This window comes from Staurois parvus, unplaced genomic scaffold, assembly GCF_062004578.1.
Source record: "Staurois parvus isolate SC_StPar_1 unplaced genomic scaffold, SC_StPar_1.0 ptg000025l, whole genome shotgun sequence".
Classification (NCBI taxonomy): Eukaryota; Metazoa; Chordata; class Amphibia; order Anura; family Ranidae; genus Staurois; species Staurois parvus.
In genome coordinates this window covers 5,999,840-6,026,139 of record NW_028317821.1, presented here as the reverse complement: position 1 = coordinate 6,026,139, position 26,300 = coordinate 5,999,840, and the positions used below count along the sequence as shown (strand labels likewise).

The 26,300-nt window shown below is 40.1% G+C and overlaps 1 protein-coding gene across 1 annotated transcript in view; it reads right to left on the bottom strand.

Annotated features, from left to right (window-relative positions):
- SLC17A8 (solute carrier family 17 member 8) overlaps positions 1-24,117 on the bottom strand; it is a 33,730-nt gene extending 9,613 nt beyond the window's left edge. Inside the window, exons 1-10 of the mRNA XM_089694200.1 lie at positions 23,478-24,117; positions 17,127-17,379; positions 14,693-14,811; positions 14,341-14,455; positions 10,771-10,858; positions 10,371-10,457; positions 6,183-6,322; positions 5,602-5,751; positions 5,345-5,477; positions 5,071-5,181 (exon numbers count right to left, since the gene is read on the bottom strand). Coding sequence (XP_089550326.1) covers positions 5,071-5,181; positions 5,345-5,477; positions 5,602-5,751; positions 6,183-6,322; positions 10,371-10,457; positions 10,771-10,858; positions 14,341-14,455; positions 14,693-14,811; positions 17,127-17,379; positions 23,478-23,578 — 1,297 coding nt within the window. The 5' untranslated portion in view covers positions 23,579-24,117. The remainder of the gene's footprint in view (positions 1-5,070; positions 5,182-5,344; positions 5,478-5,601; positions 5,752-6,182; positions 6,323-10,370; positions 10,458-10,770; positions 10,859-14,340; positions 14,456-14,692; positions 14,812-17,126; positions 17,380-23,477) is intronic.
- Between the last annotated feature and the right edge of the window lie 2,183 nt (positions 24,118-26,300).

The following is a 26,300-nucleotide window of genomic DNA, read 5'->3' as shown; positions in this document are numbered from 1 at the left end:
TTTATTTTTATCTTTTATTAAAAATGTATATAAAGTAATTTAAATGTTTAATATGGAGATACAGTATGTAAATTGTGGATAATATAGAAATGATTATGATTATCTTTATGGCGATGTAATAGTACAAAAAGTATGAGACATCAATCCTAATTGTAAAGGGTGTGTGTGGAAGCATTCAATATGCAGCCGGAGGATGATGAGGCGCACTACGTATATATATAATAGTGTTAACATTAAGACATAATTTGGACTCCTAAAATATGGAGGGGGTATTAAGAACGTATAAATCACAGAAAAAATGGCGTCGGTAGGATATATATAACCTCAGTGCAGGATGACATGTAAAACTACATCCCCCAGAGGAAGCTACGAGTCCCTGTAGCGTAACGCGTAGGGGAGGGGCGGTGACGTCATCACGCATCCACAGAGGAACGGCGAGTATATCGAGTGAACACACACACACCTGCAGGGCTGTTTGCAGGAAGATTTTGGATACATTGTATACAAAGCGTTACTTTTACTGATACCATGTGAGTGGGAGATCAGAAGCTCAATAAACATTTGTTACCCAGGATAAGACACTATGTTTCTTTTTTCTTTTTCCCTTCTCTGTATGTATCGGCTATGGAGGAATAAGTCAAGCAGCTAGAGGAGAAAGTTCTTATTGAGAAAAGCTGTATTGAGGAGAAAGGAGAGGAGGAAGGAGAGAGAGGTTCATGCCATGAACACTGACTTACTACGCAGACTAGATTGAACTACATTACCTTCTCAATTCGTATGAACTGAACTGTCATTCCATTTTTTCAGTTTTATTTCATTTTTTATTTTTACTTTTTCATTTATATATTTTCACTTTTTTAGTTTTTTAATGCACTTAGTTTTTTATGCACTTATTTAAAAATATTAATTTAATTTATTTATATATTTATATTAATTATGGATTCAAGTATTATGGATTTATATCAATTTTGGATTCAAGTATTATGGATTTAGAATATTATTGAATTATTGGTGATACACTTCAGTCATTTATAATTTATTAGAGCACTTATAGTTGTATAGATTGGAGCGCGGTACAATATTGATATATTATGTTCAAATAATTGCTATTACCTGCTTGTGTATTCTACTTTTTTGTAACTTACTTCAGAGGGAACAAATTGATTTGACGTATGATTGATCAATAGCTACACTACTAGCTATTAAAATTGGATTAAAGTCTACCATGAAGGAAATAAGTATTTGATCCCCTGCTGATTTTGAACATTTACCCACTCACAAAGAAATCATGAGTCTAAAAATTTAATGGTAGGTGTATTGTAACACTGAGAGACAGAGTAGCAACAAAATTTCAAAAGAACTGCATGTCTAACAAATTATGCACTGATTTGCATGTTCCTGAGGGAAAGAAGTATTTGATCCCCTTCACAAAACATGACTTAGTACTTGGTGGCAAATCCCTTGTTGGCAATCACAGAGGTCAGACTTTTCCTGTAGTTGGCCACCAGGTTTGCACACATCTCAGGAGGGATTTTGGCCCACTCCTCTTGGCAGATCCTCTCCAAGTCATTAAGGTTTGGTGGCTGTCGTTTGGCAACTTGAACTTTCAGCTCCCTCCACAGATTTTCAATCGGCTTAAGGTCTGGAGACTGGCTATTCCACTCCAGGACCTTAATGTGCTTCTTCTTGAGCCACTCCTTTGTTGCCTTGGCTGTATGTTTTGGGTCATTGTCATGCTGGAACACCCATCCACGACCCATTTTCAATGCCCTGGCTGAGGGAAGAAGGTTCTCACCCAAGATTTGATGGTACATTGCCCCGTCCATTGTCCCTTTGATGCTGTGCAGTTGTCCTGTCCCCTTAGCAGAAAAACACCCCCAAAGCAGAATATTTCCACCACCATGTTTGACAGTTGGGATGGTGTTCTTGGGGTCATAGGCAGCATTCCTCCTCCAAACACGGCAAGTTGAGTTGATGCCAAAGAGCTCAATTTGGTCTCATCTGACCAGAACACTTTCAACCAGTCCTCCTCTTCATCATTCAGATGTTCAGTGGCAAACTTCAGACAGGCCTGCACATGTGCTTTCTTGAGCAGAGGGACCTTGCGGGCACTGCAGGATTTCAATCCTTGTTGGTGTAGTGTGTTACCAATTGTTTTCTTGTTGACTGTGGTCCCAGTTGCCTGGAGATCATTGACAAGATCCTGATGTGTAGTTCTGGGATGACTCCTCACTGTTCTCATGATCATTGACACTCCATGAGGTGAGATCTTGCATGGTGCACCAGACCTAGGGATACTGACAGTTGTTTTGTGTTTCTTCCATTTGTGAATGATTGCACCAACTGTTGTCACCTTCTCACCAAGCTGCTTGGCGATAGTTTGGTAGCCCAGTCCAGCCTTGTCTAGGCCTACAGTCTTGTCCCTGACATCCTTGGACAGCTCTTTGGTCTTTGCCATGGTGGAGAGTTTGGAATCTGATTGTTTGATTGCTCCTGTGGACAGGTGTCTTTTATAAAGATAACAAAATTAGATTAACAGCACTCCCTTTAAGAGACTGCTTCTAATCTCAGCTTGTTACCTGTATGAAAGACGCCTGGTAGCCAGAAATCCTGCTGAATGATAGGGGATCAAATACTTATTTCCCTCATGAACATGCAAATCAGTGTATAATTTGTTAGACACGCATTTCTTTGAATTTTTTGTTGCTATTCTGTCTCTCAGTGTCACAATACACCTACCATTCAATTTTTAGACTGATCATTTTTTGTGAGTGGGCAAACATTCAAAATCAGCAGGAGATCAAATACCTATTTCCTTCACTGTATAAAGGAAACATTTCTGACAGGTAGGCTTTTATTGCAGAATAGACTCGGGGGTTGATTTAATAAAGGCAAATAGACACTTTGCAAGGGAAGTTGCACTTTGACTGAGAATTTTCCCCAGAGCCTACTGAATGTGGTGAAAATTCAAATTGCAAAGAATTCCCAATCACGTGCAAGGAAATGAAAAAAAGGCATTTCTGGTTGCACCTGATTGGATGAGGGAAATCGGCAGAGATTTATCTCATTCACTAAGCTCTGAGGACAATTCCTGTGCAAACTGCGACTTCCCCTGCAAAGTGAACAGTATAAATGCATTTAGTAAATCAATTCTTTGGTTTGATTCTCTGCAATAAAGGTTCCTGTTCTGCCTGCCAGCAATGTTCCATCTGAATGTGCTCTGAGCTATGCATATGCAGATCAATGTACATTCTTGGCATGCCTTAGTTACTAGGATGAATTAACACCCATGCACAGGTGTGGGAGTAAAATCATCTTGGACCAGTCAATCAAGATGGCTGAAGACTCTGAGCTCAGAAGCAGAAAGGAAGACTGGGTTAGTAGCAGTGCAGAGTGCTGGGATGATTATATATCCCAGGAGGTGGGGGGCGATACTATCCATACTTGCACGTGGCAAAAGTGCTGAGGACTCTCAGTGGACTTTGGATTCCCTTTACACCATATTGCTTAACTTAACAACTGAAGACCTTTGTCTTAAAGTGTACCAAATGTCATGCCAGTGCACACTCCCTGATCTCAGCAGATATCTCTTGGCCAAACATTCTTTGGGAAGGACTGATTGGACTTTATTGGGTTGCTATCCATTTCACCTGGGATAAGTTGCCATCAAGGATGTCTACTCACTGTACTTCTTCCTCCTCAAGTCATCACTTCCAGGGGATACACATTAACTTATACCAATGTCACTGATTTGGTTTGATATGTGAATGCTTTATTGTAATAATTAAAACCAAAAAAAAAAAAGAAATATATCCAAACAGTGCCAGAACAGCACCCAAGGCAAACACACACACAAATTTCTACTCATAGCATAAATCCTCTCCCCCTCCCTAATCCCTTCTCCCAGCACAAATCCTCATTCAATTCCCCCTTCTAGCAGAGATCCTTCCCCCAAATGCCCCCTCATAGCATAAATTTCCATCCCCTCAAATCCCCCTTCCTAGCACATATCCCCTACCCCAAATTCCTCACTTAGCACAGATTCTCCTCCCAAATTTCCACTCCTAGCCCTAATTATCCCCTCCCCCATTCCCCTCTCCTAGCACAAATTCCCCCCCCCCCCATTCAACCCCTAGCACAAATCTCCCCAATCCCCCCTCATAGCACAGATTCCCCCCAAAATCACCTTTCCTAGCACAATATTCCCCCAATCCCTCTTCCTAGTATAAATATCCCCCAAATTTCCCATTGTAGCACAAATCCTCCACCACCCAATCCCTCATAGCAGTACAAATCCCCCACACCATCTCCCCTCCTGGCATAAACCACCCTCCAAGCCCTCTCTTCTAATACAATTCTCTTGACCCCACCAATACCGCCCCCCCCCCCCCAGCAAAAATACCTTAATCCCCTCTTCCAGCACAAATCCCACTCCCTGTCCTTTCGTCTTGCAGAAATGCTGCAGAAGTCACCCCCACCCCCATCCTAGCACTACACCTCCCCCCCCCCCTCCAAATCTCCCCACCTTGCACAAATTCCCCCCTCCATCCCAATCATCTTTCCTAACTGAAATTGCCACACCAAATTTTCTCTCCTAGCACAAATCATCTGCATCTTTTGACAGACAGCTGGTAGGAAGAGTTTTTTTGTTTGTCTCATATGAAGTAGAAAAGGGTTAAAACCCATCAACCAATCAGGTTTTCTTTGCCGTCTCTTCCCATTTGGGAGAGTTTCCTTCACTTCCTGTCATGTAGATAGGAAGTGAGAGGAAAACTCTCCAGAGTGAAGGAAATTCTATCTTAGAGAGTTATCACTGAAAAATATATTGCTATTGGAAGATTCCTGTTCTATTCCTGTTCAAAGTTCAGGATATTCCGTCAAATGGACAAATAGGGAGGAATTAATCCGCCCAACAGGGACATCAATAAAGAAAGCCCTCCAGTCTTCATTGTAACTAAAGTGTAACCTGTGAGTGAACTAACCCTGTATGGTAAATAAAAATAACACAGCAAACAGATTATACAGTATATGTTAAATAATGTCTTTTTGTTTTTTTTACTATAGTCTTACCTGATATAGCAAAGCCACTGAATCCAACAGCAAGAACAAGGAAAGAAATCGCAATGACCTTAGTATGAGAATATCCAACTACCAGCAGTAGCGTGGCCTCCATTCCAAAACCTAAGCATATAATTTTGATGAAATGGTTACTATTGTCACAATCCCATCATATGGAACATTCATTATGTATCACACTACAGACGTGTTCTATTCACCAAAAAAACCTAAATAGGTAAAACAACGGTAGTAAGAGTAACGTTCAGAAACACAACCATTTTATTACCTCCACAGTTCATGATTTTCCTTACAGTCGTGGTGCTCAAAATCTGCCTGCTTCTTAGAAAATCAGCCAGCTGTCCTCCAATGGGTACAATTATTGTCATCACCATGTGTGGTACTGCCGACAGTAGACCAACCTGAATGGATAATTATTGAGTTATCAGGTGACACATTTCATTCAAATAACATGAGGTATATGAAACATAGATAATACATTTTGGTACTGGAGAAACCTCTAGTTACAGTTTTCAAATGATGTACCTTGCTTATTGGGAACCCAAAGACTTCTTCAAAGTAAGCAGGCTGGCTGATGAGCAATAAGTAAAATGTCCAACTTCGGCAAAAATTAGCTACAATGATTGCATAGACTGGCATTGAAGTAAAGAACTTCTTCCAAGGGGTTTTGAATTTCTACAGAGAGAAAAATAAAAAAGGACAAGCATTTTTTATTGGTCATCCATTCAACATAATCCAGACACTATAAACCAGTCACTATGATGTCATGACTGAAGGTGTGAATTTTGAATCCACAGGGGGAAACGTTAGTACAGTAGTGCACATGGGGTATAAGTAGTATCTAAGTCCCCTCTCCCAGTACAGGGATGGTTGTTTTATTGTGAACTAGATGTCCTTCTTTTTGATGATGATCAGATGACTGCAAAAATATTTTCATTAATACACAGCAAGATTATACTGGCTTACTTTTGACTTACTGCTACTAAATACCCAGTATCCCATGACGTGGACATCTGAAAACCTTCACAGATATTTTTACCAATCATTCCACAAGAAATGACCAGAATCACATATAAATATTCACACATAGTCAGGTCAAAACTTACGCTGGTTGTAATTAAACTGCTGCCTTCTCCTATACTTGATTCAATGTATGATCTTTCCTCAGGGCTGATGAAATGATGTTCAGCTGGGCTCTCTGTAGCATGCAGAAGCCAGAACACGTACCAGATAATGCCAAACATCCCTAAATGATAAAGCCACACAAAATATGTAATAGTAAAAATGTACACTGGTTTTCCAATATTAATAGTCATTCTTCGGTAAAAAAGAGACACATCCAATGGAATAGGTAATATAGATCAGTGGTGGTCAACGTTTGTTGACATGGGGGGGCTTTGAGTGTGCCTCTCAACATCACCAAAAGGCCAAACATATAATTCAGTGAATATTCAGTCTCCAAAACAGCAGAAACACAACAGGATATAATACAAAAACATGGACATAATACAAGAGATTGCAGACATGATAAAAGAGATGTTCAGAGACCGCAGATATGATACAAGAGATGGCCAGAGAATGTGGACATTTTACAGGAGATGGTCAGAAACTTCAGACATGATACAAGAGATTGTCAGAGACTGCAGATATGATACAAGAGATGGCCAGAGAATGTGGACATTTTACAGGAGATCGCCATAAACTGTAGGCATGGTACAACAAACTGTCAGAGACTGCAGATATGATACAAAAGATGGTCAGGGACTGTGGATATTTTATGGGAGATGGTCAGAAACTGCAGACATGCTGCAGGAGACTTTCAGAAGTTGTAAGCATGCTATGGGTTTTGTTGGAGACTGGGGAAATGCTTCAGGAGGAATTGACTGGAGACATATTACATGGGACTACTAGAAATCACTGCTATAGCAGGGCAATAGAGAAACACAGATTAGTGTCTGCAGAGGCCCTGAGGGCCACACATAAAGGGCCACATGTGGCCCCCAGGTCACAGGTTAGGCACCAGGGATATAGATAATGTTATGTTTTTTTAAGTGGAACTAGAAAGATATGCACATGTTGCCCTGTTTTAATAAAAGGTTTTATTAAATAAAGAGAAGACGTGCTGGTGCATGAAACGCGTAAGGAAGAGCCAATTACGCCATGACATCACGCCGTCGGAGAATCGTGGAGCTCCAGCAGACATCTTTACTCGTGGACGGTTAGTCCAGTTTCTGTCATATTGTTCATATTGTCTACTTTTACTCGGATGCATCTATTTAATGAATAAATTGATAATATAAACATATTACACTATGGGCATCTTTTATCCTGACTCCTTTGGGGAGTATTAATTTCCTAGACACCCAGTGCCAGCCCCAAGCCTCCAGAGAGGGAACCTCCTGTTAAACCTTTGTGAGCTGCACCCATCCATCCCTTAAGGGGAACTCTGGACACCCTTGAATCATCCTTAAAAAGCCCCATGATCTACCCTACCCTGAGAGGGAGCCATTCCTACACCTAACCTGGCCCAGATGATCCCCTCTGATGACACCAGGATTTAATATACAACGCGCATAATTACTGCGCGTCCGGTGAGTGCGCATTTCTTCTGTTTTTGAGAGCACAAGCACAGACCACAACTATCAGTATTAGACGGGCACGAATAGTCACCAATACGAACTATCGTTTATTAATTTTACATTGATGTTTAATTGTTCATTTTTGATATTACTCATGCATTATAAATAAGCTTTTAATGTCTGCTTTGGGTTATTCTGCAGTGAATTCAAGCTATGTCATCTTGAACCTGTTTTGCAGTATAGCTTCTAACTTTGCACCCGTTTAGTAAATTTCAAGTTAGATGACTCATAGTTAGTCTGGCTGAAAAAAGACAAAAGTCCATCCAGTTCAACCATATAAAAAAAAAGTTATAATCCTACACCCACAGTTGATCTAGAGGAAGGTAAAACAAAAAAGCCCAGCCAAGCATGATCCAATTTGCTCCTGCAGGGGAAAAAATTCCTTCCTGATTCCCTGAGAGACAATCGGATATTTCCCCTGGATCAACTTTACCTATAAATGTTAGTATCCAGTTACAGTCAGGTCCATAAATACTGGGACATCGACACAATTCTAACATTTTTGGCTCTATACACCACCACAATGGATTTGAAATGAAACGAACAAGATGTGCTTTAACTGCAGACTGTAAGCTTTAATTTGAGGGTATTTACATCCAAAGCAGGTAAACGGTGTAGGAATTACAACAGTTTGCATATGTGCCTCCCATTTGTTAAGGGACCAAAAGTAATGGGACAATTGGCTTCTCAGCTGTTCCATGGCCAGGTGTGTGTTATTCCCTCATTATCCCAATTACAAAACAAACAAAACAAAACAAACCCATCAGAGAGATAGCAAAAACATTAGGCGTGGCCAAAACAACTGTTTGGAACATTCTTAAAAAGAAGGAAAGCACCAGTGAGCTCAGCAACACCAAAAGATCTGGAAGACCACGGAAAACAACTGTGGTGGATGACCGAAGAATTCTTTCCCTGGTGAAGAAAACACCCTTCACAACAGTTGGCCAGATCAAGAACACTCTCCAGGAGGTAGGTGTATGTGTTCAAAGTCAACAATCAAGAGAAGACTTCACCAGAGTGAATACAGAGGGTTCACCACAAGATGTAAACCATTGGTGAGCCTCAAAAACAGGAAGGCCAGATTAGAGTTTGCCAAACGACATCTAAAAATGCCTTCACAGTTCTGGAACAACATCCTATGGACAGATGAGACCAAGATCAACTTGTACCAGAGTGATGGGAAGAGAAGAGTATGGAGAAGGAAAGGAACTGCTCATGATCCTAAGCATACCACCTCATCAGTGAAGCATGGTGGTGGTAGTGTCATGGCGTGGGCATGTATGGCTGCCAATGGAACTGGTTCTCTTGTATTTATTGATGATGTGACTGCTGACAAAAGCAGCAGGATGAATTCTGAAGTGTTTCGGGCAATATTATCTGCTCATATTCAGCCAAATGCTTCACAACTCATTGGATGCCGCTTCACAGTGCAGATGGACAATGACCCAAAGCATACTGCAAAAGCAACCAAAGAGTTTTTTAAGGGAAAGCAGTGGAATGTTATGCAATGGCCGAGTCAATCACCTGACCTGAATCCGATTGAGCATGCATTTCACTTGCTGAAGACAAAACTGAAGGGAAAATGCCCCAAGAACAAGCAGGAACTGAAGACAGTTGCAGTAGAGGCCTGACAGAGCATCACCAGGGATGAAACCCAGCGTCTGGTGATGTCTATGCGTTCCAGACTTTATGCTGTAATTGACTGCAAAGAATTTGCAACCAAGTATTAAAAAGTGAAAGTTTGATTTATGATTATTATTCTGTCCCATTACTTTTGGTCCCTTAACAAGTGGGAGGCACATATGCAAACTGTTGTAAATCCTACACCGTTCACCTGCTTTGGATGTAAATACCCTCAAATTAAAGCTGACAGTCTGCAGTTAAAGCACATTTTGTTCGTTTCATTTCAAATCCATTGTGGTGGTGTATAGAGCCAAAAATGTTAGAATTGTGTCGATGTCCCAATATTTATGGACCTGACTGTATATTCTGTGTATCCAAGAAAGAATCCAGGACTTTTTAAAGCAATCCACTGAGCTGGCCAGAACCAACTCTTGAGGGAGTCTATTCCACATTTTCACAGCTTTACTGTTAAGAAACCTTTCCGTGTTTGGAGATTAAATCTCTTTTTCTCCAGATGTAAAGAGTGCCTCCTTGTCCTCTGTGATGACCTCAGTGTGAATAGCTCTACACCGAGTTCACTATATGAACCACTGATGTATTTATACATGTTGATCATATCTCCCCTTAATCTCCTCTTCTCAAGAGAGAATAAATTCAGTTCCTCTAATCTTTCCTCATAGCTGAGCTCCTCCATACCTCTTATCAGTTTGTTTGCCCTTCTCTGTACTTTCTCCAGTTCCCCAATGTTCTTTTTGTGAATTGGTGCCCAAAACTGAACTGCATATTCCAGATGAGGTTTTACTAATGATTTAGTCCCAGTTAATCCCTGGCTGGCAATTCAGCCAATTACTTGTTCTCAGGTATTCTCAGGCCAGTAGTGCTACTCAACTTTGTGCAGGAAGAGGAGGGATTAAAATAAACCTGTGGATTTGCCCTGCATGGCTAAAGTCCAGATTTTCTTTATAGCAAACTAAAATGGCACCTAGCAGCAATATAATGAGCTACTGTTTAAACTGCCCAAGAAAAACGTACCATAAATATAAAAAACAGATGACCAGCCAATATACTGTACAAGTATCCCTGCTAGTGGCATCGCGATAACTGCACCAGCATAGGATCCTGCAATGTAAACAGGGGAGAATTAGTATTTACAACAAATGATTGCAATAAACTACCCAATTCCAGCACTCAGTATAGGGGGGGTCGGTCACAAAAACCCTTGCTGGAAAATCTCTGAAACTGAGTATTAATAGGGGAAAATATTTCCCTAGCCCATTCCCAGAATGCACATCTAAAAAATCAAGAACATCCACTAAAAGAGAATCTAGAACTTGGTTATTGTTTGCTACACAGTGCAAAGTGCAGCCAAAAGCCAGTTTTAACAAACACAATCATTCAATAAGATGTGATTTATAGGAAGAATTTGTACTACCACAGAAAGAAGTAGTTGCTAGTCTGCTTCTCTCCAGTGGGGGCGCCCACTTACTCCACAAACCATGGCATGCTGGGTACGTCACTCCCTGAAAACATTTTAAACATAAATTTATGTTAATCTCCCAGGTCATATATTTAACAAACTTCAGGCAAACAAGAAAAGGTCAACTCAAATATATGTCTAAGTGGTTTTGTCTAACAGTCTTTTAGGCATTCCAGCAAGACTTTATAGTCAGGTCTTCAACTTACATTGTAGCAACACCACCTGGTCAAGAACACAACCCTAGGCTGCTGTTTACAAAGTGCAGGAGCAGCAGCACAATAAGTCATCATTCTGTTCTTTCCTACTGTCAGCATGTTCACTGCTTGCAATGCAGCAAAACTTGGCAGGTTCCTAATATTGGCTCTTCTTCTGTTACAGAGAATAAAAGGAGGTTGATATCAAGCAGGGGCAGACTGACCATTTGGAAATTCGAGGGCCCGGGATCAGTAGGAGGCCCATGAGATGCCCCTGGTACCTTTTTCATAGGCTTTTTTGAGTTTGGGCAAGGGCACAGGGGCCCCATGATCCCCTATTGCCCGGGGGCCCCATGAGTTGTCAGTCCGCCCCTGATATCAAGAGGAATATCAAGAGGCATTTAAACACATTTAGGGCTCCTTTACACTTGCTTTGATTGTGTGACCAAGCCCCAGTGGGTGGGGCAAATTGCATCTTAGGACATGGCCAGTATGATGGCTGAGGCCATTCCTCAGCATTGGATTCCTGGGTTTGGTTGAGCAGGGTCCTTCCCTTCACTTATATTGGCTGACACTGGAATCGCTTGGACTCATGCTCCCCCCTTCTCACTTGCTGGTGGCATGATTCTTTTCCTTCCATCCTTTGTTCAACAGATTCCCCACTCAGTAGTCACCGCAGTTCAACTGATGCCCCACTCAGTAGTACCCCCAGCTCTGCTGATCCCCCACTCACTAGCAAACTTCAGCTCTGCTGATCCTCTCAATTGCTGATCCTCCTCTGCACCACCTGGGACACCTGCTAGTTTCTCCAACTTTGGAGTCCCAGCCCTGCTGATCCTCAGTCCTCTTTCTTTAATCCTCTCTCACCTTCCACTATAGCATTCCCACATTGTGCACCACGTGTGCCATCTGCTAGTTGCTTTGCTCTGGTCCAGGCTCTGCTCATCTTCCTGCTACACCACGCTGCACATCAGATGTGATCTCTGCACCAGACACTCTCTGAATATATACATGAACCTGAAGTGACTTCTGATGATGTCTTTACAGTTACATTTTTGGTTTTCCAGTGCATCCTGAGATATCTCATACCTCCTATATCTCCAAAAACAAGTGAAGCTAACTCTGAATAAATGCTCCTCAAATGCTGCAGGTGCTGTTAGCAAGCAGTTTGAAAGACTTCTATGTAGGTTTTGAAGATGCTTTGAAGCACCAAGAAAGTATCATGGGATATCTTTTTTAAGCAAAGACAACAGTGTGAACAGGACTGTAAGGCAACCATTTTATTAAGTGAGAGGTGCTCTGATTGCCATTCAGAGTGCCTTAAAAAAGTGTGCCAAATGCCACATTTTGAAGCAAATGAGTATGTGGATGTATTGGGTGTATATGTGTGTGTGTGTATATATATATATATTTATTGTCTACAGTAGCCTGAGCCCAAACCCCACCTATCATTATACTTGTAATGTAAGTAGCAGGGAAGATTGAAGTATACAAGAGCATAATTTACTGCTCAGTAATTAAAATAAATCCATCAATCCATTTCAACTAACTTTAACACATTTAGTCATGCGTGTATATATCTAAATTGGTGGAAACTGTACATTTATTACTATAGCTGAGTATCCAAGTCTTGCAGGGGCCAATGAGGAGCCAACTGAGTTTTAGAAGAAGTTGCAGCATGTCTGGATATTCTTTTAAATCTTCTCAATGTCCAGATATTGATAGGGCAGCTTGAGTGCAGCACAGCAGGTCTAAGGACTGCCCACGTCAATGGTGACACAATGTGAGAGTTCTGTCCATCAGAATTGTAGCACTTCAGATCTATTTGTTTTCTATGCTGAGCTCCAGTGCTCATACAGTGAAACCATATGAATTTTTCTGCAGGAAAAAGATCCTGATATAATAACTCCTCAAAGTTTAAAGTGATACGAACCTTTCATTTTTTTAATTAAAATGAAAAGATGTAATATTTACCTGCTGTTTGCAAAGATATTGCAGGGTGGTGGTTTACCTTTTCATCTTCAGTTCCCTACCAGCGCTGTCCACTCCTCCTCTCCTCTGAGTGCCCCCTCAAAGTGTGCTGTGGGGACACCCATCCATAGACACACACAGCGCTGTTCTGTGTGTCTCCGCTCTTCCTTCACAGGATTTGAATGACAGCAGCAGAAGCGCTCTCAGTGTGTCCTGTGGAAGCAGGAAGAAAAAGCAGCACTGCTACAGCTGGGACAGCGCTGGATCGGAGAAGGAGTAAGGTGGGTTTTTTTTACCTTAGTGTTTTTTAACTTCTAACTTTAGAAGCACTTTAATTATGGCAAGAATTACACTTCTCTCTGTGAGATGACTGCATATAGGTTTAAAGGGAATCAGCAACATTTCCAAGTGTACAAGTTTTAGACAACTGGCATGCCAGTGAACAATAGTGTACCATAGACCTCACTTCACTATGAGGAGGAATAGGGTAGGTGGGTGGGCTTCTTCACATAATGACATAAGTAGCCGCAGGCTGGTATTGGAAATATGGCAGACACCTGATCGCCAGTGACATCAGACTATCCTCTCTGAAATATTGTGGAGGTAGGTGGGCCACGGGTGCAGCACAGCAGGCCAAGGTTTGCAATTGACAGCCTAGTGAGCTGCCAATTACAACCTACAGCAATGGGTCTGTATTTGCCACAAGCAGGGACCCAAGGATCCTCAGGTCTTCCAGTTGGCTCATTGCATGCCCACCCTGGCATATGTGCCTTAGGTTGCCTATCCCTGATCTAAAGTGAAAAAAGTAACATATGGCAGCTTACCAGACTGCAGATGTTGGGGCTGCATTTGTTTCCTTATTTCTCAGGCTTTTTACCTGCTGATCTTGCCAGCAACACACCTTCTGTCCTAGGATTAAAAAACTTGCTCATGGTATTTTATCTATGGAGGAGCAGAGTTGTCATCCTAGGATAGGAAGTGTTCTAGGGTTGCAGAACACCTCTTCCTCTTGTCACATCCATAACATAGTGAGAAAGTATTTTGTAGTCCACAGAGATAGCCGGGAATAATGTAACGGACAATCGCGCAGCATAGGCAGAGAACACAGGAAGTTATTGGATGCCAATATTTATATAATGTACTTGTTGAACTGATATATCAAAACTCTTGTAACAGTATATTTAAAAGACCAAAATGGAATAAATAAGAGGAGTTAGTAATTCTAAAATGCTGGTAAGGACATCATATTTTCATAGTAGAAAACATATACAGTACCCGACATAATACACATTAAACAGAGATTTTGTAGACATAAAAAAGAGAGATAAGGGTTAGAATCTCAATATGTTAGCATACCTACCTCAACTAGACCTTGGAGAATACGAACTGATATAACGCACCCAAAATGTACGTTTGCTGCTGATGGAATTAGCATATTTAGGACTGAGGTTAAAAAAATAGCAGCACCAAATACCCTATAAGAATCAAAAAAAAGGTATTCAGCGCATTTCATTGGCACACCACACCAATAGAAGAAAAAATGTAAGACAGTCTTAATTATATATTTTAATTACTTATCTGAAAAGGTAAGGGGCACAAGGCTTCATAAAAAAAACTTTGCTATGTCACTGATAGGTATGTTATGCTTTAACAAAACAACTATAATACAAAAGTGCTATAAAGGGTCTTAATACGTTTTTGAATATAGTTACCTATTGGCAGCAAGCTTATTTGCTATGAATCCTCCAGGAATCTGGGTCACAATGTATCCCCAGAAAAATGATCCATGGATCAGGCCAACAGTTTCTGGATCCCAGCTGAACTGAGCTTTCTGTCAAAAAAGTATGGAATTTATCTGAAGGATCTGTTCATAAAATGGTGCATACACAATTTTTAGTCCATTGTGGGGCCTTAAGCAGCCCAAACAAATGAATGGGCTTTTTTTAACGTGCGGCACAATGGACAGGGCCGGTGTGAATGGCTCAGAGTTTCACAAGTAACATTTGTAAAATACTTAGGTGAAGGTAATCTGCAAAATGTGATGTCAATAGGTCTGAACAACAATTGAAGTGTAATTGAAGCCCAACACTAACTATTCCTATTCCCTCTCCCCTCCTCCTACCCATCCTGCCCACCCTGTGAAAAAAAGATCTGTATACTTTATTAGTTGGCTCTGTGGCAGAGAGCAGCAGCTAGGGAGAAGAGGAAGCATTAACAATGGCGTGGTGACGTCATGGCTCCCGCAATTTCCAGCTGTTGCTGAGTGCTCCAAGGCACAGGGAAACCAGAACTGCAGGGTCACATGACCAGACTAGAATGAAACTAAAAAGGTAAGTACACAGTTTACATAGGGTAGGCAGGAGAGGTAGGAGGAAGGGGGGGGGGGCATTTGCAAGATGAGTTAGTGTTAGGCTTAAATTCCACTTTTTCACAATTTATAGTATTGGAAAACTTTAGCATTCAATTCCTTCATATCCTGTGCTATTGTCTCAGTGCAGAGATAAACTGGTATTACAATTTAGAGTTCCTTACATGAAAACTCCACCCCAATAGTGACACAAGCATCAGTATTTTCTATGAAAATGAGGGAGGTTTAGAACGTCTGTTGAGATGCTATTCTGTCTTTGTCAGCTCACTTGCTATCCAGCTGAAACATGCCAGAAAGTACAGAACAACAAGTACAATCTTCCCTATAGGGACATACAGTAGACAGCATTTAAAGTGTCAAAGACAAAAAAAATCCTCAACAAGGACATTGACAGCATTTGAAACCTAAAAGAGTTCCTAATCTTTTCCCATTTTATCCTTTTTTTAATCCCATAAAAAAGTTGGAGTGAAGATTTAACTGTGCATAAGGAATGATAATTCAGCTGCTGGATCTCCAGACCAGTTTATAATGTGTATGGGCACATGTGAGTGTTAAGACCAGCTAATTAAGGCCATTCATCTGCACACTGCAAAAAGTGTTCCATCCGCTAAATAGTGTAAGAAGAAAAAAATATCGCCAATACCCTTAAAACTGACATTTCTATTGGGCCATGAAAATAGCTTTTCTTATGGGCTGGAAAAGTTCTAACTAAATTACAGTTACTGCTTCTGTTCTTCAGTGTTTTTTTGCAGGATTTAAAAAGGGATGACGCAACATGGTAACAATGGATGCTGACCCTACTCCTACTGTCACCTCCTTACTAGCCAGTGATGCTGGACAGAGAAAGAACAGACCAAGTGGGGGAAATGTAAGGAGAAGGCCTTTGTGTGTTAGAACATAGTGGGATATGTGGTAATTGGGGCTCTCACTGAGACATCTGAAGGTATGTGCTAGCAGCTCTGGGTCTCCACATTTTTTTAAAGAATAAAGTTTTATTAGATTTTGCACAAATACAGACACAGCTCAAAAGTCAACAAGAAATACCAGAAAAAGAAGACACTTTGGTATATAAAAATAAATCCACAGAGTGAGTCATGTACAGCATAATTACTGTAGCACACCATGAGCAAGTGAGAGCTTGCAATGACAGTTCTTGCATCATAGATTAATGGGCACAAGATATAACATCACAATTGGTCAAGTCGATTTACTAATGGTGCTAAGACCTAAGTGCGCTTGAGACCAGTGCATTGAACAGAGCAAATGGAGAGGAGACTGAAGAAGATAGGAAAGAAGGGAGACTCCTGACTGGAGATGGCCAGAGCTGCCAGCACAGCTGATGTTCTATGGCTTGTCATAAAAAGGTTTGAATTTTGAATGAAGTAGAAAAGTCAATCCATGAGTACCAGAATGTCAAAAATGTGGGGAACCTGTCGTGGTGGCTGGCAGTTACTGCAATTCTTCCATCCTCATAATCAAATTAATTCCTCAACCCATGTTATTCCTACAGCCTGCCCAGCTCATATTTAAAGCAACAGATATAACTTAAGTGACGTACACTTTCAGAGAATGTACATCTCTCTACCTGGTCTCCAGTCTCAGAAGAAGGCCCCATAGAAGTCTATGAGGACCCACTGAGCAGATGCAACTGGTGGTGAGGAAGATTACTCAGGTAAGCAAGGAAGGAGAGATTTGAGCAGTTTCGATCAGGGAGTTTAGGCAAGATGGATATTTTAAAAAAGGATTTTGTCCCTTAAAATGATGAAATTGTCACTTACCTGAATTTCTGGCTTTCCATCAACATAAACAGTATTGTTATTTACCATTTCGACAATAGCTACACCAAGATTACACCTAATTCCAAAGGAGATACAGAAACCCAAGCCAGTCATAACGGCAATTATATAACGCTTGGGCAAACCACAGCAATGACAGTCAAATCTTGGGAGTGTATAAGTAGGGGCTTGGACAGGCTGTCCATCTTCATTCAGTTCTATATTATCTTCCTCAAAATTTCTCCCATCAATTTTCCTTAAGAAAAAAAAAAGTGGTTAAAATAAGCTACAATCATTTGTCCAAACTGTTTTAATCTGCATCAGTCAACAGGATACATTTTACATTGAATAGGTCAGATTTTAAACCAGGGGTGTCCAACCTTTTGACTTTCCTGGGCCACATTGGAAGAAGAGGAATTTTCTTGGGCCACACATAAAATATACTAACAATAAGGATAGCTGATGAGTAGAAAAAGTCTGGCAGATCACAATTTAACAATCATTGATATAGAGATAATGTACCTGAGTATTAAAATGTATTTTTTTTGTATTTTGTTTTATAAAAGCAAAAGAGGGCAACATAAAACTAGTGCAATATTTGACACTGTTTTTGATAAACTAACTCATCAATATTTAGTTTAATGTATGAAGTAGCAATTCCCAATGAATTCTCAAGGTGCTCATCAGATATTTTGGTTCTAATTTTGCTCTTTGTGTGCTTCATCCTTGAAAATAGTTTCTCATAAATATCAGTGCTGCCAAAAACTGATGACATGAGTAATGCGTGATTGTGAATAGTGAGATATTTTTCTTTGGGAAGATAAAACTTATAAAATTCTAGTAAAGAAACACTGACAAGTTTTTCTTCAGCTGCATGTGTTTGCAAAGTGTAAATGAATTTTTACAAAAAAGATTATCCAAAAAAATCAACATTTTAAAGTATGTTTACGATTTTGTGTTGGGCCGCATTCATAGCCGTCTTGGGCCGTAGGTTGGACACTTGTGATTTAAACAGTATATTGTCATTAATTTTACCAGTGAAATTAAAAGAATGGCAATTTTGAACACTGAGGAATGGGAATCATGATTGTCAGAACTACTATTCTAATACCATGCAGGGTAAAGCACAGGTTCACTTTAATGTCATACATGGAATTTTGTTGGCACAAAAGAATGTCCTCTGGTTAGTCCATAGTCCCACCTGAGGGGAAAGAGAGAAGGGTGAGGTGGCTAGAGGAGAAACCCACTGCTGAGTCTGGCAGAGGATCCTCAGGGGCTCCAGAACAGTGCACACTTCAAGGCTGGCCTTACAGAGTGGAGCAGAAGCAGACCTCCAAATTGACATGTAGAGAGAGAGGTAGAGAAGGCGCCACTCAGGCAGGGAAAGTATCACGTGTGAGTTCAAGGTGCAACATAGAACTTGAACAGGCAACCTTTTTTTAGGGTAAATGAAGTGGAGAGGGGGATAAATGGAAGGTACACGTGAGCAGATGGTGGGGTGACATTAAAGTGAGAGAAAGGTAGAGTAGGCGCCACTGAGTGTAGACTGTAAAACACTTTATTGTAAATTAGCTGAAAATGCAGTGAGTGTGAGTGTATGGCAAGCTTGAGAAAAGAGCACGCCCCTGCAGCTGGTACATGGGGACGGTGCACTTTCCCTTTTTATAATTTTAGTATCGTTCCAAAGTGTTTATTATTACATTAAAAAATATTTAAATTATTAAAAATATTATTAAAATGTATACATCATGTGATGAATCTAGACATTAATACATATTATAAGCCCAGTATTAAATCCTACTATTATTATTACTCAGTTCAAATGAGCTGAAGACAACAGATACACATGAGAATCAGAATGAAAAGTCATATAATCATTTTAGTGACTGCTCTATGTATAGCCAAAATGTTTTTGTGGTTTTTTTCTTTTAAGTTTTGAATAGAGTTGGAAAGAACTAGAATCGCTGTCAAGGTTTTGGCAATAGATGCACTTTAAAGTGGTTCTATAGGCATATGGGTTATGCATTAAGGTAAAAACATTCCAGTTTCGGCTTCCCCCCCCCATCCTAAATACTTACTTGGCTCCTCTTTCAATCCAGTGCTGTGCCCAAGAACATCATCGCTGCTTTCTCTCTGTCTCCTCACAAGCACAGAGGCAGAAGAGGAAGCTATTGGCTCCTGCTGCTGTCAATCAACTCCTATGAGGCGGGAGTGGGAGGTGGGGCTGAGCCACACAAAGCTCAGAAGCGAGCCCGCATGTCTGCCCCCATAGAAAGTGGCTTGCTATGGTGGTAGACACAGAGGAGGAGGAGCCAAGAGCACCAGTGGGGGTCCCCAGAAGAGGAGGTTCAGAGTTGCTCTTTGCAAAACCATTATACAGAGCAGATAAGTATACCATGTTTATACTTTAAGAAAAAAAAATGCTGAGCCTTTTCAACCACTTTAAGGTATATGTAGAGTAGTCTGTACTACCAAATATAGATGCGTGCTCTACACTGTCTAGTTATCAACGTTTTTAACCAAGGTTCATTCACACTTTTAATTCAAATCTCATAGAATTTAACTAGAAATATGTGTGGCTCTTGAATAAAAGTTGTGTGAATCTTGAGTGAAAACATTGATAAAAGGATCCTTTAAAGCAGTATTAAACACGAAAGTCAACATTTAATATATTGCAGTTTACCAATTCATAGATGTGATGGCTGCATTAATTTTCCTTTTTTAGGCTTGCTTTCTTCTATTTTCACTTGGTGGCCTGGCCAGTAAGTCTGTTGTTTTTAAAAAGAACAAGCTCTCTTCCTCTTTTTACCCCAAAAAGAAAAAATCTGTTTCCTATAACTGATTATAAAGTATTAGCAGGAGTTTGTCTTCAGTTTGTTAGTGTATTGAAATCTGCTAATACATTTAACATAACCCTGCTCCCAGACTGATAATGTTGCCCCCATGCTCATTCATCCTGATAATACAGGAAATGTGTTACTAGCCAGATCACCAGGTGAAAATGGAAGGGAAAAAAGCTTAAAAAAGAAACCAAACGCAGCCACAACATCTACTACTTGGTAAGGTGCAATATATTAAATTTTGTATTTGGGGTTTAATACCACTTTAAAAGAGTTTGCATGTATTTCAATAAATCTAAGGTGATATGCCATAGACCAGGGGTCTCCAAACTACGGCTCCATCCAATATTTTTTTTTTACCCGCTCCAAGATTTTATCCAGCCTGTAGCTATTGTGCACAGCCCCCCTCCCACCCCATTAGCTAATGTTTACAGTCTCTACTCCCCCCCCCAACAGCACCATGGACCCCCACTAAGTGTCTAGTGCAAGAGCACGGGTTACCTCTACCCTCTGCACTGTGTCGGTCCAAGGACCACCAGCATCTTAGAAACCAATGATGTGCTTGCCCCAGCATTCACGGGAGGACAGAATTTCCTCTGTTCACACTTGCTCCACCTTCTGGCTCCCACCCTGCTGCTACACTGCTTTGTAAACAGAGATAAGGGGGACTCTGATGGACATACTGATGTAAGGGGGAACTCTGATGGGGACACTAATGTATGAGGGGCTCTGATGGGGACACTGATGTAAGGGGGACTCTCATGGTGACCCTGGTGTAAGTAGGACTCTGAAGGGGACCCTGATGTAAAGGGAGACTCTGATGAAAGGGTAACTCTGATGTTAGAAAAACTGTGATGTAAAGAGGGAATCTAATGGGGACCATGATTTAAAATGGGGACTCTGCTGGGGAGCCTGACGCAAGGGAGAACTGAGATCTGAACATCAATATAAGGGGGCTTTGATGAAAGGGGAACTCTGAAGTAAGACATACTCTGAAGCAATGTAAGACTCTGATGGGGACCTTGATGTAGAGGGGGCAGTTATAGGGATTTATCGTGAGCAGGGGCGGACTGACAACTCATGGGGCCCCGGGCAATAGGGGATCATGGGGCCCCTGTGTCCTTGGCCAAACTCAAAAAAGCCTATGAAAAAGGTACCAGGGGCATCTCATGGGGCCCCCTACTGACCCCGGGCCCTCGGGCAGTGCCCGAGTTTCCAAATGGTCAGTCCGCCCCTGATCGTGAGGGGGAAATCTGACAGAGACCCTGATTTAAAGGGAGTCTGATGAGTAAGGAGCAGACTAAATTTATATTTTTATAATTCAAAATATATACATCAACCTTTATTAATGGCTCAAGTTAATTTGGAATTTTGTTGCTTTGTTTTACTAAAATTCTTTCTCTGTTGCTCTGAATATCATGTGGAAAAAAGCTTCAAATAAAATGTATTTATTTATTTAAATTTTATTCATTCATTTACATAATTGATTTTTTTAAGCCTGCAATTATTTGCAAAACATACAATGTGCCCCTCATACTGAACATTTGAGGATCCCTGCCATTGACAATACCTTTATATCTTGTATTTTAGAGAAGTTACTCTATGCTGTGTCATATAACGTACACCCAGTGCACTACGTATATAAATGCTGGATGTACAATAAAGAACTAAAAAGCAATACAATAGTGTACAATATTTCCCCACTTACAGCACACAGTATTCACATATCTCAGCTGTCATACAGATCCAAAAAAAAGAGTCATTTATTTTTAATCGAGTTGTTAATGGAGACATACTAATGTTTTTACAGCATATAGCACACAAATGTTAAAAACAGAGTCGCATATCAAATTTTGTTATATCTTAAATATGTTTCAGCTCTTATCATGCAAGTAATGTGGATGTGACAATAAACACAGTCAAAAGCATGGTGTATACAGTGAGTATATATTCCTTGTGTATGGGTCTTCACTGATCAAATGGTCTGTATAACACACAACAAAATCTTTATTACTAGAACTCTCAAAAAAAAGAAGTACACACAGGGTAAAACTTATAGTTTAATACACAATAAACCATAAAGTTTTAATTAAAAAAAAAGGCTCCTTTGTGATCAAAGTAACCTAAAACAATTGTTTGTGAATCTTTTTGTTTTTAATATACTTGGACATTTAACTGACAGTATTAAATCCCATGTTGAAGCTAACAGTATTATTTGCTTGGTGCTGAAAAATATTATTTTATGTGTTTTTGTTTGAAACACAATAAACATATGTTCTTTTCTTTCCCTCCATAGAAAGGGTAAATGTAGTAATTGTACTGCTCTTTTATAATGTAAAACAATAACCTGTTAGTGAATGTGTATATAAAATGCTTACTCTATTTAATATAAAATGGAAAAAATAGAACATGTGAGAAGAATTAAAACTCTTCAATAAACCTGTTTAAGAAGTACACTGATACAGGCTTTTAATATGCAAGATGAAATAAACCATAAACCGTTAATGGGGCAGTCTATCCATAATTGATATTTCAGTTTTAGGTAGATGCTGGGATGAATTAACACATCTAGTGGTTTCTTATGTCTCAGGGTTCATGGACCCCAGAGGTAAAATCCTTATTATTGAGTTTCTAAATCTGATCCCATTTTAAGGTGGTCCAGCTCTTTCTGTTGGGTATGTTTTGTATTAAGAAGAAAAGCAACAGAAATACTAGGAATACCCATGGTTCAGCAGGAACAGTGAGAGTCCAAAGTGGGCAGGAAAAGAAATGAGGACTATGGTAGAGAGATCTTACTACCAAAGTCCCAAATAGCTACCGGGTGAGAGGCCACTATTCTCTTTGTATTGAAAAGTCACTTTTGGATGGACTGACCCTTTCATTTGACAAACTGCTGAAATTCTAATCCTTAAAACAAAATTATTACTAATTTTTTTCTTGTCTTTTTCCTGCTTTTTTATTATTGTTTTCAGTATAACTGCTGTGTGTACTTGTGTATACACATTCACTTATACAAAAGGCATTTGGGGTATCCATTATTTCATTTGGGCATTCATTCAATAATTAATTTAGAAAATAACCACTGAATTCATAACTACCTATAATAAAAATAATGTGCAAAAGATTCATGTATAATACAGTTTGACATAAAGGTAATCAAATATTAAATTCAGTATATACCTAAATAATCATTCTAATGAATACAATTGTTCTTATACCTGTATGTCTGGACAACAGGATCTGCATCAGGCTGGAATGCACTGCTTTTCCAGAAAAGTGTTTCTCCATTTAACTTCTCAGTGGACACCAGTAAGTCCTGGGATCTAAGCTTTCAGGTAGTTACCCAGCTAAATGAATTAATAGCTTTTTAAAGAACCTTCCCCAATATTTAGATTGGAAACCTATAAGGAGACCAGGAAAGCAGAACCTGATGGAAACCATCAAGGACTAGGGCTGAGAAGCACCAATCTGGAAAATAGAGAGAAAATAAAAGATGTAAAAAAGTTTTCCTTACCTTTGCAGGTGCCCCAGTGAGTCACTGATGTTATTCTTTGCCTCCTCCTTTCCAGGATTCAGGATTTTTTCCTTGAATGAACTGAGTGCTTGGAAAGGCATTGTATATGGTTATGGCGTCAACTCTACTGCAGACCACTCATCCTTACTTTCTCTCATCCAGAACCAGCTTTGCCCGTTCCGTTGGAAAAATGGTTCAAAGTTTCACCAGCTCATGTCAACAAAAGCCAGATCTACGTCCCCAACACTTCCAAGCTTCCACTTATTGAATTAAAAAGTGACTTCTCTGTGACTTTCAAATGAGATGTTTGAATAGAGCACAGGTTATGACAAGTGTAATTATCCCAGTAGTAGATGGAGCAGTGGATCTCACATCAGTGATCTTCTATCTGGAGGGGAAGCTGACAGCTGTGCAGGATAGCAGTAAACCCAAGCAACCTATTTTCACATGTGAAGCTCAAAACGACTAAGTCTTATGCAGCAACACTATAGGACTGACTGTGCTAAACTTCCCATTTCTAAAATAAAACAAAGGTACACTGTTTACAAATGATTTTCTAGGGAAACTGAAAGAAGAAAAGACCCATCTAATATTGTACACGTGCCCAGTCAGTGCCCTAGAATTCTGAGAAGTGACAATGATCCCATTTGGTTGTCATGTGTCCCTGATATTGGGAGAGATGCTACACTAGTTGATGCTATAGTAACGAGGAAGCGATACGGTCCTGCCAGTTTAGTTATTAATAGCATCCCATACAAAAGGGAGACAAAGAACAAGTTTATTAAACATTTAAGGGCTTCTTCCCGTCTCCATGACGCATGCAGGTGGTCACGGACTGAAATTCACATATATTATTACTGAGGCTTTTCTTTTTTTCAGGAGTCACAAGTCCCATTAGTGCAGCTGTGTGTCTGTGTTCTAATTCCTATGACATACATATGACAGAGAGCAAACAAAGCAAAGCCAACATTTTGTAAGGCATCTTTAAAACAAAACAGCTTTATGAATGTGTCACATAGGCAGATGTTCTGTGGGTATTCTTGGTTAACAAATGATAAAAGGCATACTAAATCCACAGTATTGAAATTAGTTTATAAAAGTAAATATAAAATACATTTATATTCACTCTTTACCAACTTAAGAATAAAAGAAGGGAAGATAGATGTTATCATCATCAGGGTTATACTTTAATCTGGAAGGACTTTATTTAGCTAAACCATTGAAGATCCAAGCTTTGCCTACAATAACGTTTACATTCTAAGTTGTTGAATCAAACGCTATTTCCTAAAAACTCCAAAATTTAAATTAAAAAGCTGGAAGCGTCTAAATTTGTATGTAATAGAAAGAAGCCACGTTGCTAAAACAATCTTTATTCTGTATGAGATGTAGATAAACTGTATTGCCAAAAGTATTGGGACACCCCTCCAAGTCATTAGATTCAGGTGTTCCAATCACCTCCATGGCCACAGGTGTATAAAATCAAGTACCTAGGCATGCAGACTGCTTCTACAAACATTTATCAAAGGATGAATCTCTCTCAGTGAGCTCAGTGAATTCAAGCGTGGCAACGTGATAGGTTGTCACTAGAGATGAGCGAATTATTCAAAAATTCGATTCGGCTGATTCGCCGAATTTGAGGAAGAAATTCGATTCGATGCGAATTAATTCGCTACGAATTTAACTTATTAAAAGGGTTTCTAGGCTTCAGAGAGCCTTTAAATTAGTGCAGAACACTGTACCTTTAATTTAAATGCCCTTGGAGATGAGGAAGGACAAGGAGAAGGAGAAGGATGAGAAGGAGAAGGAGAAGGATGAGAAGAAGGAGAAGGAGAAGGATGAGAAGAAGGAGAAGGATGAGAAGAAGGAGAAGGAGAAGGATGAGAAGATGGAGAAGGAGAAGGATGAGAAGATGGAGAAGGAGAAGGATGAGAAGAAGGAGAAGGAGAAGGATGAGAAGAAGGAGAAGGAGAAGGATGAGAAGAAGGAGAAGGATGAGAAGAAGGAGAAGGATGAGAAGAAGGAGAAGGAGAAGGATGAGAAGAAGGAGAAGGAGAAGGATGAGAAGATGGAGAAGGATGAGAAGAAGGAGAAGGAGAAGGATGAGAAGAAGGAGAAGGAGAAGGATGAGAAGAAGGAGAAGGAGAAGGATGAGAAGATGGAGAAGGATGAGAAGAAGGAGAAGGAGAAGGATGAGAAGAAGGAGAAGGAGAAGGATGAGAAGAAGGAGAAGGAGAAGGATGAGAAGAAGGAGAAGGATGAGAAGAAGGAGAAGGAGAAGGATGAGAAGAAGGAGAAGGATGAGAAGAAGGATGAGAAGAAGGAGAAGGAGAAGGATGAGAAGAAGGAGAAGGATGAGAAGAAGGAGAAGGAAACAAATAGATACAATGTTTCAACCGCTGTATGGAGGGAATGTCACAGAACTGTCAGAAATAGCGGAGCTCTGCAGATAGATACAGCGGTTGAAACATAGGCTATGTTTCAACCGCTGTATGGAGTGAATGTCAGAGAACTGTCAGAAATAGGCTATTTCTGACAGTTCTCTGACATTCACTCCATACAGCGGTTGAAACATAGCCTATGTTTCAACCGCTGTATCTATCTGCAGAGCTCCGCTAAGTGTATCTGCAGAGCTCCGCTATTTCTGACAGTTCTGTGACATTCCCTCCATACAGCGGTTGAAACATTGTATCTATTTGTTTCCATTTATGGAAACAAATAGATACAATGTTTCAACCGCTGTATGGAGGGAATGTCACAGAACTGTCAGAAATAGCCTATTTCGGTTGAAACCGCCTATTTCGGTTGAAACCGCCTGTCAGAAAT